Source organism: Peromyscus eremicus, chromosome 13 (genome assembly GCF_949786415.1).
Source record: "Peromyscus eremicus chromosome 13, PerEre_H2_v1, whole genome shotgun sequence".
Taxonomy (NCBI): domain Eukaryota; kingdom Metazoa; phylum Chordata; class Mammalia; order Rodentia; family Cricetidae; genus Peromyscus; species Peromyscus eremicus.
The window spans coordinates 47,996,013-48,013,051 of NC_081429.1; the positions used below are offsets into that span (position 1 = coordinate 47,996,013).

A 17,039-nucleotide genomic window follows, 5' to 3' on the forward strand; every position below is an offset into this window, starting at 1 on the left:
ACATATAAGTGAATAAATACAAATACACCCTCTGGGTCCGTTCCGTGTTCCTACATGTATATGCTTCTGGGGGTGACCACTTGGTATTGAATAACCAACCAGGGGGCTTATCCCAGGAAGATTAATTCTCTCAACAGTTGTTAATTGTTAATAGTTCTTCATCTTGGATGGGTCCTATCGGCTCTACTCCACCTATTCAGGAATGTCAACTAATGTTGGACTTGCTAAGGTCTTGTTTAGGCAGCCATGTTGTTGAAATTTCATGGGTATAGCTTCCCTGTCATAGCTTGAAGGAAACTCTCACAGCAGACTTCCTGGTCCTCTGGCTCTTAGAGTCTTTCCACCCCCTCTTCCTTGATCTCTCCTGAGCCTTAGGTGTAGGAAGTGAGCTGTAGGTGTATCAGTCAGGGTTGGGCACCCCACAGTCAGTTGCTCTCTGCATTTTGACTAGTTGTGGTTTTCTGTAATTGTTTCCTCCTGCTTCACAAAGAAGTTGGTTTGATGAGGGTGAGATCTACATTTATCTACGTGTGGCGACTAGGTCCCTGGTAGGAAGCAGGTCTGGGCCATGGAACTATTTCATTGGCTAATTCTGGCAACACTTCAACTGTTTCAACAGAATTTTCATTTGAATATTTTGTTTAACTTAGAATACCATAGTTAAATCGACACCGATAGTGCCTACATCCTCGCTGGCACTTATGGACATGGTTTCTCTGCCCGGACTCTCAGAGGTTATAAACAGTGGCTGTGGGGCTTTGGGCTTACTATTTGTACAGCACAGGCACCCGAACACTCCTGGAAGCCAGAGATCAAAATTCACTCAGCCTGAGTCATGGCTTCCCAAGGTCACAGAATTGGAGGCAGAACTGAGTCTTGAACCATGATCTCTCAAGATCCCCAAAACAGCGTTTTCTTTTTCTTTCTTTCTTTCTTTCTTTCTTTCTTTCTTTCTTTCTTTCTTTCTTTCTTTTCTTTCTTTCTTTCTTTCTTTCTTTCTTTCTTTCTTTCTTTCTTTCTTTCTCTTTCTTTCTTTCACCCTCTCAGCATGTCCAAGTTCAAGGAAAGTGGAGGACTGGGAACTTCAAAACCTTATGAGTGTTCTTTGAACTCCCACGGGCCTTAAATACAGTTGGCTCCAAAGAGCAACAGGAATTCTCAAGGAGGGGAGGAAGAGGAGGGCAGGGAGATGAGAAGAGGAAGAGATAAGGCTAGCCCAGGTGGTCAAGCTGAACTGCCAGGGTAATAGTGTTGACAGTGGGCCACCTGCACACCTTGTCAGCAAGACAGAGCGTGCCGGGGAAACCTGTGTTTTGGTTCAAGGCAGAAGCAGTCAAGGGCTTCACTGTGAGATTTATTAGTGGAGCTTTGCTCCAAACTGCTGCAACCTAGCTCTGCAGACAGTCTTGCGGGGCAGACAGAGCCACATTTCTGGGCGAGGCTGAGCTTCGGAGTGGAGGTGGGTCCCTGGTCCGTGCCTGCTGGGTCAGTGAGGAGCTTGGTGAAGGACTTTCAAGGGGCTCACATCTCCAATGCCTGACCCCAGGACTTTACTTCTGCAGTGACTCAGGCCTTTCTGGAGAGGCCTGAGCTCCTGTGTGTGCATGGGATCAGACAGGGCCCGAGTCTGGGCTTGTGTGCTCTGATCCTGCCCTGTGGGTTCTCTGTTGAAAGTTGAATGTGATGCATTGATGTCCTGGGGCACTAGAAGAGCTGAGGAATGGCTCTGCCTACATTTCTTTAGCCAAGGAGCCTGTATTTTGTTTGTTTGTTTGTTTGCACAGCGCTTGAAAACTTGTAGGGACTGGAAGAATGCGTCTCTCCTCATGCACATCCACACAGACACACTCTGGAGTACACACCATCTCCAGGTTTGTTCCTGGCAGGGAAGGGAGAGGAAGCAGGTGTCTTTCTCTGGATAAACTCCAGGAACAATTTGGATCATGGCTCCCCCCTGAGGTTTCTTGCTGAGGTCTCCAGGGAGGACTTGGAAGGAATAACCTTCTTGCAAGAGCATCTTCTCATAGTCATAGAGAAAGCCCAGGAATAAAGGAGGGCTAGCCTAGTGCATTGTGGTGCTATCCATGAGGATGTGTAGGAGTGCTGAGCAGTGGGGATTCAGAGCCTAGTTCCACCTTTATCTCCACTCTCAGGACCCTGTCCAGTTAGCTGCTGATGGGAATGGGCACTGAAGTTACTGTCAGGCCCTTGGGAGAACATCAAGGTAGCTCTGAACCCATGACAGACAGCAGGGCCTATTCTGCCCTTTGTTCCTAACCCCACCTCACATGCTCTCCCCTGAGGGATATATAAATATATATATTGAAGGAATTCTGCTTAGCTGGGCCAGGAGTTATATAGCCTGAAGCCCTTGAGAATGGAAATAGACTCAGGTTGATGCTGTTTCTAGGTCCGCTCCGCTCCCACACCCCATCCCCACCACCAATGTGGTAGGGAAGAGATAGACAGCCTCCAGATGGGTCCTGTTCCCTGAAGCATAGGCCTGTTCCAACTGCATTTCACTGGCCTGCCTCCTCTGAGGATGTCGTAAACATTTCCAGAAGGATACAGATAAGAAAAAAAATAAAAAAAGTTCTTACATAAACACTAGAGGGCTAGCAACTGGGAGATGTTATTAGTTTATTAAGATTTTAAAAATACCCAAAGCTCCACGAAAGGAAGGAAGAGATGTGCTCTCATTTCACCCTCTGTTCCTGTTGCAGGGGTCAGAAACACTATAGAAGCCTGGGTCTCAGGAGACCTGTGAAGTCCATGCAGATCACAGGAGATCTGCACGATCTGCAGATCTAACTGGTGACCTCCCGAGGCCTAGGAGGAGCTCGGGGGTGGCTGCTCTTTCTGAAGATGAAGGGAAGCCACAGACTCCTGTAGGTAAGAGCAAGCCTCCTCACCCTGACCTTGAGTCACCAGTGTGACCTTCGCCCACTGTGACCACACTCTTAATGACTGCTTTGTGTCCTGGGAAGGCACTGACCTCTTTCTCCCAGGATCCGCAAAGCTTTCTCCGGGGCGTCTTTCTTAGCTCCTCCCTCCTCCCTTCAGGAGTCAGAGTAAACAGCATTATCTCGGAGGCTCTTCCTTGATGACTTATTTAGAGACAACAATCCTGATGATTCCCGATAGAGGCACCTGTTATTGCCATCGATGCATTTCCGGTAACCAGTCCTGACGCCCAGGGTTTGGTTATCTGTGATTTTGTTCTCCCCCAGGAGTGTAAAAAGTCAGGAAGTGCTCAAAAACATTTCTCAAATAAAATGATCCGGTCAAATTTCCTTTTTGGGGTGTGTGTGTGTGAATAAAGCCCCAGGATGAGGTCAATTCAGCTCTGGTCCGTAGCTTCCTCAGGGAGTCAGTCCTCCTAAAGCTCTACCTGACTTTCCTTGGTGAGTCATCCCCGGTGGTGGGGGTGGGAACTAAACAGTACTACCTTGGAGTGTATCTGGCTTCCTTTTGCCTTCCTTGTCCAAAGTCTGGTTTGTTTTGAATCCAATAACCAAAGAGCAGGGTCCCGAATCCGTTTGTGAGGCTGGGTGTGACAAGATATTCTCTGTGATAATCAAAGAAAGGGAACAGCTGCCTCACAGGAAGTAGGCATGGAGGTACAGACAATCCAGCGGTTGACTGGAGATCTTAGTACAATGGCAGGACCAGGTCCACCACCCTAACGTGGACCATGCTGACCTTAGGAGATAAAGCCTGTTTACTGGTCACATGTGGTCTTCTTCCCTTCGCTGCAGACAACGGCTGCCCACAAGGACTATCCTGTGGGCCCATTTGAATAAAGTGACTGCTGTCTAAAGGGCGTAGGATGCAGGGACTAGAAGGCTAAGGGCCAGCTCAAGGTTCAGACAGCGTGGTGTGTCCAGAGTGACTCAGTTAAGATGGCAGCCGCTGAATATCTGTGGAACAACAAATAATCAATAACCGTGGCTGTTATGTAACTGGTTCTGGCAGTAAGTCTCTTTTGTGTGATTCTATAGAAATGTCCCTGGGATGAAGAGTGTGTGCTCTTGCCCAGAATGGATAAAGCATGTCTTTGATTCTGCCCTTGGGTCTCTCCATCTGTGGACTTAGGGTGTTAATTTCCCTTTGTTGTTTGTGGGTTGTTTGTTTGTTTGTTTGTTTGTTTTGAGACAGGGTTTCTCTGTGTAGTTTTGGTGCCTGTCCTGGATCTCACTCTGTAGACCAGGCTGGCCTCGAACTCACAGAGATCCGCCTGATTCTGCCTCCTGAGTGCTGGGATTAAAGGCGTGTGCCACCACCGCCCGGCCCATTAGATAAATTTTTTTAGCATAATTTTTTATTGAGTTTTTGGGCATTTCCCATCATGCAATCCAATCCAGCTCATTTCCCAGTCCCTCCGTATCCACCTTCCAGCCCTGTACTATCCTCCTAAAAGAAAATTTTAAAAATATTACTTAAAACAAAACAAACACACAAAAAAACCACTCTGCTCCTCCATTCTTTCTGCCTCTCCAACACCTCTTCATTCATCATAGTGGCATTGGGAGCTGCAGAGTGTCATAGTAGACCCTTTTGTCCACACAGCTTTCCTTGCAAAATGTTCATTGTAATGAGCTGTTGGTCTGGTTCAAGGCCTCTGGCTTCTGGCACACCATCAACACTGGGCCCTCACCAAAACTCCTCCTGGATGTCCCACTGTCTTAGTTAGGGTTTCTATTGCTGTGAAGAGACACCATGACCACGGCAAGTCTTATATAGGAAGACATTTAATTGGGGTGGCTCACTTACAGTTTCAGAGGTTCAGTCCATTGTCATCATGACAGGAGGCATGGAGGCAGGCAGGCAGGTGTGGTGCTGGCTACATCTTGATCAGATGGCAGCGGGAAGTGGACTGAGAGTCACACTGAGGGAAACTTGAGCACAAGAGACCTCAAAGCCTATTCCCACAGCAACATATTTCCTCCAACAAGGCCACACCTACTTCAACAAGGTCATACTCCTAATAGTGCCATTCCCTTTGGGGGCCATTTTCTTTCAAACCACCATATCTGCCATTGCCTGGAGTCATGGAGATCTCACGGCCGTGGTTCCACAGGACCAGTCCCTTCATGCACTCTGGCAGGTCATGGATGGGGTAGATGCTGGGACCGCCCCCCTCAGGCAAGGGGCAGAACTAACTCTTCCACACCGGTGGAGAGGGGTGGGACCAGCTTTCTTGGGTGTGTGGCCAGCTCTCCCATGAGAGATGGGGCCAGCTCTTCTCTTACAGTGTTCAGCAAGGGGCAGGGACAGCTCTCTCAGGGCCAGCATAGGGTGGTCTGGCTGAGCATAGCCCTTGGAGTTCAACACACATGGGTCCTATGGTCCCTGTGGTATCTTGGGCCATAGAGATCGACACAGATCCCAGCTGCAGCAGGACCATGAAACCAGACATGGCCCTTGGCAGCAGCTTGGGCCAGGACATCACCATGGCCCTGGTGGCAGCACAGGCCACTCAGATCAGTATGGCTTCAGCAGCAGCATGGTCCTAGGACAACAACACAGTCTCAGGTGACTGACCAGACCCCAGGTATCTGCATGGGCCTTGGTTATAACAGGAGCCCTGGACATCAAATCAGACCCTGGCTGCTGTAGGGCCATGGCCCTTGGCAGCATCCTGGGCCTGGATGACATCATGGCCGTAGGTGGCCGCATAGACTACTCAGATCTGCATGGTCCCCAGCACCAGCATGGCTCTTGGACACTAACGTGGACTCAGCTGGGTGTCCAGGTCCTGAGTATATGCTCGGTCTTCGGTGGTAACTGGAGCCATGGACATCAACACAGACCCCAACTGCTTTAGGGCTACAGACCTAGACATGGCCCTTGGCAGCAACTCAGGCCTGGATGTAATCATGGCACCAGGTAGAAGTGCAGGCCACTCAGCTCAGCATGGCTCTGGCAGAGGCACAGCCCTGGCCTCAGGTGGCAACCCAGACCCAGACCCCAGGCATCCGTGTGGCCTTTGGTGGTAACATAGGCCATGGATGCCAACACAGACCCTGGCTGTGGTAGGACCACGGACCCAGACATGGCCCTCAGCAGCAGCCTGACATCACCATGGCTCCTGGTGGCAGCATGGACTACTCAGATCAGTATGACATAGCTGGAGCATGGCTCCAGGACACCAGCGTGGCCTCAGGTGACGGGCCAAACCCCAAGTATATGGTGGTAGCAGGAGCAACAGACATCAACACAGACCCTGGCTGCAGTAGGGCCATGTGGTGATACTTTATTTGTGCTGAAATGTGGTGGATATTTTATTTGTATGTTAACAAACAAAGTTTGCCTGGAGATCAGAGGAAATAGCAAACCGTTTTAAGTAAACACAAAAGTCAGGCTGTGTTAGCACATGCCCTTAATCCTATCACTTAGCAGACAGGGTCTCTGTGTGTTCAAGGCCACACTAGGGAACAGAGCCAAGTGTGGTGACACAGGCCTTTAATTCCAGTACCAACCATAGAGACCTGGAGGTCTGTACAGACAGGCAGTGACAAGGAAGTGAGGTAGCTGGGCTAAGATAGCCAATGAGAGGGCAGAACAAACAGCAAGGCAATAAAAGCCTGGGTAGACAGGAAGTAGATCACATTTGGAAACTGCAGAGCTGATGAGGTAAGGTTGGCTGGTGGCTATTCCTATTTCCCTGATCCCTAAGGTGTTCACCCCAATACCTGGCTCTGTGTTTTTTATTTAGTAAGACCATTTAGAAATCCGTCTACAGGGCTACGAACCTAGATGTGGCCCTCAGCAGCAGCCCAGGCCTGGATGTCACCATGGCTCCGAGTGTTAAGCAGGTCACCCACATCAGCCTGTTCCTTATCCTTTTGCTTCTTCAGTTCCGTCTCTTTCCATAGCATACGAATCGTTCTGCTTCTCTTTCTCTTCCATTTCTCCAGCATATATTTGCTCATCATGATGTCTACCTACCCAGTGCTGTGAGGACCCAGGCTGTCTTTCACCTGCCTGAGCCGAGAGTTCCATGGTATGAATATATTCAATTGAGCATCAGGATTTTATTAGTTTTTTTTTTTTTTTTTTGGTGTGGATATGTCTCTGCATGCCCACATGTGCAGGCACCTGTAGATGCCACGATAGGGAACTGAGTCCACAGGGAAGTGTAAACCCCTCATCAATGAAACTTCTCTCTGTAACTGACGGAGACCACTAGAGAAAACCACAATCAATTAAGATGTAGTATTGTGGGGTTACTGTAGGTCAGGGACTTACAACATACCCCTGCACCTAAAGCTCAGGGAACATTGTGGAACAGGTGGTGGAAAGATTGTAAGAGTCAGAGGATTGGGGGTTTGCCGTGAGACTGTGTCTCCCAGTGCTGTCAGAAGCTACACCCATCAAGTCCCACCAATGTGACTTCCTAAAAACGATCTGAACAAGGGCAACACCAATAGATATGCTAAAGTGGGTAGAGGAGAGAACACAGGGCCTTCACCCTACACAGAGAACTACAGCCAACCAAGGAATGCCAAGAGCAGAAGAAGAAATCTTCCCCAGGGAAGAGCACACCAACTGGTTATCCAATACCAAATAGTCGGCCCTGAAAACATACATACATGTAACAGTATACGGACAGAGTCAATTATATTTAGGAATTTATATGTATATAGATATATACATATGTGTATAACAATTAATGGAAAAAGAGACCATAAATTCGAAAGAGAGCATAGAGGGGTATATGGGAGGGTATGGAGGGAGAAGGAAAGGCATAATAATAATCACAAAAATAAAAGAAATGATTCAAAAAAAAAAAATGAAAACCCAACTCAGAGAATGGAAAAACATCTGGAAATTCCATATCGATTTAGGGACTAATACCCAGGCTATAGACCAGTGGTTCTTAGAGCAGAAAGAGCAACAGAAAACCTGGTGGGTTTTTTGAAATAGAGAACCCCTGGGCCCTGTCCCCAGAGCTTCTGATTCAGTAGATCTGGGATGGAACCCAAAGTGTGCATCTCCAGTGAGCTCCCAACTGATGCCAGTGCTGCTGGCCTGGGGCCACGCCTGGAGAGCTCTCCCAGGCCGTGAGGCCATCAGAGAGGTTGAGAATCAAGAGTCAGAGAAGAAAGGAAGCAGCAAGAAATCTGAAGTGACCGACCCAAGAGAGGGATCTCAGCTTCTGAAGTCTGTCAGGTAAGATCCACCGGTAGTTAGATATTGCCCATGGCCAGATGAGCCATTGTTGACTTCAGGATATCTTCATTTTTATAAAATGTTGACAAGTTGTACAAGCTACTAACTCCAGTGTTGAGTAATATTGTCTCAAGAGAATGACAAACCATCTCAGTTTATCCAGAATGAAGGTCATTTGTATTCTCTCCAAATTCATATGTTGAAAGTCTAACTTCCTCTGAGATGGTATTAGGAGGTCATGGGGTCTTTGGGTAGTAACTAGGTTTAGATTAGGTTACAAGGATGCAGCAGTCAAAGAATCTCACCAAGGAAAGGTGGAGACAGCACACATGAGGGAAGGAAGCTATCTACAAACTAGGAAGCCACCAAATGTGCTGGTTTCTTGATATTGGACTTCTCAGCTTCCAGAAGGAGGAGCATTAAATGGTTAGGTTGCCTGATCTAAGACATCCTGTTGTGGCAGTCCAAGGTGACTAACAGGGAGTGTTTCCCAGGACACAAAACTTTGATTGGTAAAATCCAGAAAAGTGTCCAGCATACGGGACGATCTGGTTACCCAAATCCCAGCCCTCTTTGTCTTCAATAAAGATAATGCAGGAAAAATAGTTCTGGCATAATGTTTATTTAAATAGTAATCTTAAAAAGGCTTTATACAAATCATATAAACACAGTTTGACATTGTTTATTTTTTACATTGAAGAATCACAGTAAAAGCTCTCGAGTTCCCGTGATCTGGCTCAGCCAGTGAATGGTCAAATCCCTTTAACCGCACACCCTGGAAAAGCTTCACTTTCCCCCACCCCTATTTTCTTGTCATTCATGCTCATCCCTGTGAACTCCCCATCCCCACCAAAGAGAGAAAGCAACCCTGTGGCCCTGTGGACCACCTAGTCCAGGAGAGCATGGAGGTAATGTGTCATTCAGTACAAGGCAAAAAAAGAGATCAATACTGTGAGTTAGGTTTCCCAAAGGGAACCATTCAAGGAGATGGACCAGCTAGCCTATCTGAAGATAAAGAGAACCAATGCACCAAGGTGTCCCCTGGCCAAGTTAGAATCAGACCCTTCTGTCTTTCTTTACACCTTTCAACAGACCAGCCTCCAGCCTTGGTGAGGTATCTACTTGTAGCCCTGGGCACCCCGTTTCTGTTTAGCTCTCAGGGTCCACTCAGAGCCTCAACTCAGCCGAAGTGAAATGGATGCGGGACTTGTAAAAGGGATACAGGTTGAGTGGCATGGAACAGAACTGCAGGTTTATAGACAGGGCTGGTCTTTGGGGAATTATAGCAAAACGGTCCACTGGGCATGAGAGGGCCAGGACTCCCAGAGTGGGCCTTTGAATGTCTCTCCTCCCTAGAGGCTCTCAGGGTTCTGAATCCTAGCTGCATGGGAGGGTGAAGAGGAGAATGAGCAAATACAGTCTTCCTTCTACCGCATGCCCAGCTCAGAGGGCACCTAACACTAAGCCCCCAGGGCTCAACAGCTTAACTTTCCACCTCTACCACTGTGCCAAGGAGTGCCAAGATCAGCAGTAACACTCAGGCTCTAGGTCAAAGTCACAACACCACCACTGAGTTCCACGTGACCACGCACATACACAGTAGATACAGAGAACTCAAAGGCGCGCAAAGACACACACACACACACATATGGGAATAAATAGCTGTCGGTATGACCGTTTCCCTCTCTGCATACAAAACACTGTGACGTTACCATCTGAACTAGCGTTTTCATAAGTTAACATTTAAAGGAACCAGCCAGTCCCGTTCACCCTGCTCCTTTGGCCTGGGTGCAAGACAAATGAAGTCGTGGGTGACCACAGCAGCAAAAATGGTCAGTCTGTCACTTATATGCAACAGTTAGGGCAAACTGGTGGGGCTCGTCATGGATTTCTAGAGCACAGACAATCTTTAGGCATTAACACAAAGTCAAGATTTGGATCTTGAGGACAATCTTATCCTTCACACAGTTCCGTTCTGTTTCTGACACCTCCCTTTCAGGAGTCATCCAGGGTTCTGGTTTTCCCCAGGGAGCAGGACTCATTCCGCTGTGGCTCAGCGGTGGGTAGGTAGGGGAGCTGGGAATGGGGTCACTGGGGTCAGAGGAGGAGGAATGCCTTAACTTGTGAGACTGTCGTGATTCCTACCCAGAGGGGAAATACATTTTTCTTCATTTTTATCAAGGCACTTTATAAAAAACACATAAACTGCTGCATGTGTGCATGCATGCATGTGTGTGTGTGTGTGTGTGTGTGTGTGTGTGTCTGTATACATGACACATACGTGTATGAATAAGAACTGAAGTCTTCCTGAGGTTGAAGCAGTGTGGTGAACTACTTCATCCACAGCACTTGCAGACTTGTGGGTAGAAGCAACTCATGCATGTCCTTGACCTCACGTCCCTACAAGGATGGAGCCTGCTCACAAGAGATCAATATTATCAACCTATCAAGGAGACCAATCAACAAAACGTCTCTGTCCACATTGCTCAGTCTTCCCAACACAGGCTGGGCTTCTCTTTCCTCCTTTTCCCCTGTTCTTTCTATCTAGAGGTCAGGAGGAAACACACCATCCACCTGACTTCTCATCCTGCTCTGAGAACAGAGAATAGAGACTGGCAAAATTTCCCTCTCACTGTGTGTGTGTGTGTGTGTGTGTGCATATGTGAATATATGTATACTTTGTAGAAGAACAAATAGGAGGAAAAAGAAAAGGCAAAGCCACCAGCAGAGTCCCCACAAAGGGACGCCCCACAGCCACAAACTCTGGGTCAAGATTAAAGAATAGCCCCCCAGTTATCAAAGCATTTTAAGGCTTGTCTGTGTCTAACCATAGAGGTGGGTCTATGGATTCTGGCATATGAAGTTTCTGTTCTGGTTTATTTTAAATTGTATATAAGAAAGAATTGTTCAAGCTGACCTTAAAATGGCAATCTTCCCCTGGATTAAAAAAAGTTAAAGGCAATAACATCCTACTTCGATATGCTAGGACTGAAAAAACGGCAGCTCCTAGGGTAGGCTGGCAGAATCTGAACACACCCCCAGCAAGTCTCGTGAGTTGTAAGACCATCCGGGGGCAAGCTAAGCTGGGTGGCTCTTGTTTCTTAAGTTTCATTTCTCAAGCTGGAAGGGCTGGAAAGACCCTTGGCTTTTCAAGTGTTGATTAAAGAGGAAGGGAGTCACGGTCCTCTCCCCTCTTCCCACTGGACAAGCCATTCTCTTCTGCCTCTTTGAATTGCTCACAACCAAAAAGAGAAAAACATAACACAACCATAGTCGTAACGAACCCACAAACAAAATAGAACTGTGACTCCAAAGAGATGCGCTCCTGTCTGTCCCGGCAGAGAACACGGCCCTGCTCCTGCCGTAACTTGGCCACCACAGTCCTTGGTGGGCAATAATTCCCCTCATGGCTGCATCTCACTCTTTCCCTAGACTAGCCTGTCTGTCCTGCCCATACCTTCAGTATTCTGGATTGGTTTGATTGAGATTATGGCATTCAGTTTCCAAAGGGGGTTAAAAAAAAAAAGTACTCTTCGCTAGCCCCTCTCACTGGAATGAAACGTCAGAAGCGCTTCAGGTGCAACCCGTCACGCCTCCGAGCAACACTTCTGCTGGTTCATCTTGACCTTGTGCTTGAGGCCGTCGTAGAGCTCAAAGTTGTAGTTCTCCAGAGTGGTGCAGCTGCGTGAACTCAGGCCGGAGTAGGAGCAGGTGCAGTAGAGGAGGAGGCCGGCACAGGTGGCCCCCAACAGGACACCCAGCGAGCTCATGGCGATGATGGTGATGAGGATGGGGTCCAGTGTGTACAGCCAGCTCTTTTCTTTGCCAGATGAGGGGCCACCAGCTCCTGAGGTATGGGAAGAAGAGTTGCTCCAGTCTCCCTCATACTCATCTACGGCACAAAACACACAAGATTGTAGGCATGGAGACACAACGCAGGCTCCCCAGCCCCGAGTCACTTGGGGGCTTAGCAGTGAGCAGCAGGCACTCGGGAAGCTTGCTGTGTCCTAGCTGTGTCATTTGGGGTCTGTGACCTAACCTCTTCTCTGACTCCATTCTCTCGTCTGTAAAGTGGAGACAGTAACACGACAATCTTCTGGGTTGTTAGGAGGATTAAGAGAACCAATAATTGTCAAGGGCTTGCAGCCTGGCACATAGTAAGTACAGCCCCCGCCCCATCTATCTATCTATCTATCTATCTATCTATCTATCTATCTATCTATCTATCTATCTATCTATCTATTTATCTGTCTGTCTGTCTATCTAACTATCTATCTGTCTGTCTATCTATCTATGATATCATTTTATTCATTTATAAAGGGTATCCCAGGCTGGCCTTGGACTTGCCTCTACTTCGTGATTGGTGGGATTACAGGCACGCACCACCACACCCAGTTTTGTGTGTGATAAGGCTCAGGGCTCCATGCATGCAAGAAAAGCACTTTGCCGACTGAGCTATAGCCTCAGCCCCTGTGTATTTGGTATTTAAGGGCTGGTGACGTCGTAGTACTTGCCTAAGATGGCTGAGGTCCTAATTTCAATCCTCAGTACCACAGAATAAATAAATAGATAAATAACTGCCGTTTAAGTAAACCGACTCCCATTACATAGTTCAGGTTTTGTTGTTTTGTTTGCTTTTGCTGGTGATGACCAAACCCAGGGTCCCATGCACTCTGAGCAGGTGTACCACCACTCTTCTGTGTCCCCAACACTCGGGGTTCAGCAGACAACTCAGGGGGACTGTCCAGTGCACAGGACGGCCATGTGTCACAGGCACACTTCTTTGTACCTTCTCATCCCTCACTTCCCACTGCCTCAAGTCAAATCAAAGGCCAGGCTGAGATTGCTTCCACACCACGAGTTTCTCCACTTAGCATTCCTGGGCATATAAGTAGCAGATTTCCTTCCCAGCCCTCAGCCCTCCCTTGACAGGTATACTTTATTGGTACAGATTAAACTGGCCTCCACCGTTGCTGTTTAAGTTCAAACCCTCGGTACTTTATTAGAATGCGATCTTCCTGGGAGTCAAGGGCTTTGCTGAGGCAACAAGAAGAGGTCATTAGGCTGGGCCCCACCCCAATCTGACTGGCACTTTATGAAAAGGGAGAATGTAGACGTGAGCAAATACGGAAATGGCCATGCACAAGCCAGGGAGAAAAAGGGATGGGGCAGGGAGGAAGGGGGTGGGGAGAGGGAGAGGAGAGAGAGAGAGAGAGAGAGAGAGAGAGAGAGAGAGAGAGAGAGAGAGAGAGAGGAAGAGAACCTCATCGCTTTCAGAAGGAACCAGCCTTGTCTGTACCTTCCCCTAGGACAAGCCTCCAAAACAGTAAGAAAGTAAATTTCTGTGGGTGAAGCAACCCCACCCCAGAAACACTCAGCTTGCGGCCTTGCCATCGCCTAAGGAAAAGGACATCCTCACGAGTCTAATGTAGGAGCAAGGCATGACTGCGTGCAGGACCCATCTGCTCAGGGTCCCCTAAGATGTCCAAGAGGAAAGGACAGGGGTGCTACATTTTTGTTAGTAGGTGCTGCCACTGAGGTTTAAAGGACCTGGGTGACCAGCTACCTCACCCCAGGCAGTCAGCAAGCAGTTAAAGGGCCAGAGTCAGCTTCCCGCAGCCCCCTCCTCTCTTCTGGCTTTAGCGCTTCTGCGTGATCGATTGCAGGCTCCTATGCAGGCCAGCCGTGCATTTTTGCCCATAAAAGGGGAGTTAGAGTGGTTTTGGCAGGGAGACCCTGCAGCCAGCTCCCAAGGTGCTGTTTAGGTTTGTCCCTCCGGTTTCTATAACTACGCTTGAAGTTTCTGATTAAGGTCCAGTTAAAAGCAACTGCTCAGAAACTGTTCTGAATGTTCAGTCTTGGTCTGAAGTCGTTCTGTGAGTGGGATTTTGCTGTTGGGGCTCTCAGACTTCAGGCCTGGCTCTCGCAAAAGCCCAGGAGACCTTTCACGACTGAGTTGAAGGTAGAAATCACACCTATGTGTTCGCCTCCCCATCCCCAGGACTCTTGAATTAGCCTCTAGAAGTATGTGCATTTGAAATGCAAAAATAGAGCTTGGAATAAGTGTGAAAAAATGAGGTGGGCAGTGTGAACCAAACCCTTAAATCATCAATAAGCAAGATCTGGCATCTTGGATAGTGTAACAAGGTTTCCCTGAAAGCGGCGGAATGAGCTGCCCATGCTAGCTAGCTTGAGACTGTTCACTGGTCAGATAACTCACAAAGGCCTTTCTGTGAAGGTCATAGAGGTCAATCAGTGACAGCAGAGAGGGGCTCACTTTACACCTCTAAAGGGTTTATCCAGATCTGAAGTCCACTGATAAAGAAAGTTGCCTGTTTCAGATTAGGCCAAGGGACTCCGATAAACTTTCTCAACCCGGAGATTTGACCTTGGCAAAGTAATTAATGGTTTCTTCGTTCTCCTCTGGGTTCTTTTCACTTGTATTTCTGACTGATAGTTCTAAATTCTGGCCTTCCAATAGCCAGAGCATTATTTTTGTTGACGTTTTTATAACCAAAGTTGAATTTCATGATTATCTGTTCAATCATAGTAATACCCACCATCAATTTCATCTTCATAGCCCTCTCCCCCACGGATTTCTGGGATGTCCACTATGAAAACAAAGAAAAAAAAAGGGGAAACAAACACACCAGATTATCAGAAGTTCTGTCATCACAGGTAAAAGGCGAAGAGCCAACCATTTCTGAGCCTGGATCCCCACTGTGGCGGGCTTCTAGAGAATCACACGTTTAGATCACTCAGCATGCACGTTCCTAGATTACTTCTCCTGTGAACGAGCTTTCTTCCAACAATGACCAGAAAAAACGAACCAAGAAAGGTCACCTCTTCGGTCAGAAGTAACCTCTGTCCCCTGTGTTTCTGTCACTCATCCATTACCGGCTGAGGTTTGGGTATCGGGAAGACCCCGTGGTTCCTGTGTGCACCCTCAGCCACACCGCTGCAGTGACCAGTACTTAAGGTAGCAAACTAAGTACCCCCTACCCATGAATCCAAGTAGACAAAAAGGGCCAGAGTCATGCTCCTCTGGATTTCGATAAATATATGGCAATTGAAGGAAGTCGTGTTTCATCATCAGATATCTTGATGTAAACGAATTGGAAATAATGTCTTAATGTCCTCCCCCTTTCATCTGTCTGTGCTGCTGTTTCTTCCCTTCCCCATCTCAGACTATTTTTGTGTTTGTTTGTTTTTTTCCCCTCATACTTTAGAACAGATCAAACCTAGGCACCCAATCTGATTAGTTCTGGCTGGAACAGAGCTACATTAATTTACTCTAAAATTTTCCAGTATTATCAATGCCTATCTTTTTCTTTTATATGACGATTCGAGGGCTTGGAAGTATGGGCGTTTTATGTACCACACTGTCCAACTTCCAGAAATCAGAACCAATGAAAATTACCTGTCTAAAGTGTTAAAACATTTCAAAAGAGACTCCAGCGTGCGATGGTAAGCAGGGTCCTCTCATTTCTGCCCAGGTCTCAAGCTAATTAGGACACTCAAAGCCTCAAACAGCTGAAGCAGCAATGAGAAGAAAGACCTTTAGGCTACATGAACCATCTTGCTCATCAGCATTGTCTATCGGGGGACCATCACCTTGACCACAAACTGAACTGAGGATGGATCCATCACTGTCACCCTTAAAAAGCTACTCATTTTCAATCCTATTAAAAGTCTTCTTCATTCCTGGCCAGAGCGCTAAAGCCTGTTCATGTCCCCTGCAGCCTCTAGAAAAGGACACACAGAGCAACCTGCCAAGATCCACTCAAAAGGACCAATGCCATGTGGCACTAGTCCTCTCTAAAGCCAGCCCACTCCTGGCATGCTTTTAGCATAGCAACTGGCATCTGCAGGCCATGCCAGCTTTCCTACCTCGATGCCCATCTCCTGCATTATTCTCCAGGCCCCCACAAAGCAGGCTGTTTCTTTGGAATGAAGATGTGAACAGGATTCAACAAGAGGCAGGTGGTGTCTCTCACAGGATCTCACGGAGCTTGTGAAAGTCAACCCAGACTTTTTTAAAAATAGGAATATATATATATATATATATATATATATATATATATATATATATATATAAAAGACCCTGGAAAAAGCTCACATTTCTGACAATTAATCACTTTGATGGGATGCTCATACATCTTAGCATCTTCATGGTTAGAAGCCACAGAATATTGGATGTACGTTATATGTGAGTCAGACTACTGCGAAAACCGTGGGGCTCCTAATAGCGACTTCCGGGTCAAACCCTGTACTTGCTTCAGGTGTTTGGTCTTTGCAAAGACAAGAACAATTCTCGGAGGCTGGAGTGTCACCTTGTTCCATCTCACAGCCCAGAGAAGACCAAGGTCACCGCTGATCACAGACTACAAAGGGGGTGGGTGTGGTGCTGATCTTGAGGAGAAAAGAATGAACGGATGGCAGTGACCGTGGGGACATTTTTCCCCCCTAGGCCTGCTATCTCTAGAGGCAGAGGACTGGAAAAGATAGCTTCCTAAGAACTGGCCCACTTCTAAGTTTCAATGGAATCGATTGCTCAGCCCCAGCTGAGATTCTGCACCTGGAGAATCAAAGGCCACTTAAGGTAAGGAACACTTCAGTGGCTCCGCTCCGCTCTTGGAATAATCACCGATCCCAGGAATGTGGGTGAGTGGGAAGGGGTCAAGGAAAGGATAAGTTAATCAACCTTTTCAAAAGCACATCTGTTCGCCAAGCTTTAAAGAGAGAATAGCACACTGGGGAGAATCCAAATAAAAGGAACATTTGTACAAAAAGCAATTTACTTTGATAGCAATTTCTCTAGTCCCTTTGCTCGTGTTCTTGATATCTGTATTTGATTAAGGGGT

The 17,039-nt window shown here is 47.4% G+C and overlaps 1 protein-coding gene across 1 annotated transcript in view; it reads right to left on the bottom strand.

Moving 5' to 3' along the window:
• Window positions 1-8,781: 8,781 nt before the first annotated feature.
• Window positions 8,782-17,039, bottom strand: part of Nrp2 (neuropilin 2) — a 116,788-nt gene continuing 108,530 nt past the window's right edge. Inside the window, 2 exon segments of the mRNA XM_059278130.1 lie at window positions 8,782-12,067; window positions 14,736-14,786. Coding sequence (XP_059134113.1) covers window positions 11,763-12,067; window positions 14,736-14,786 — 356 coding nt within the window. The 3' untranslated portion in view covers window positions 8,782-11,762.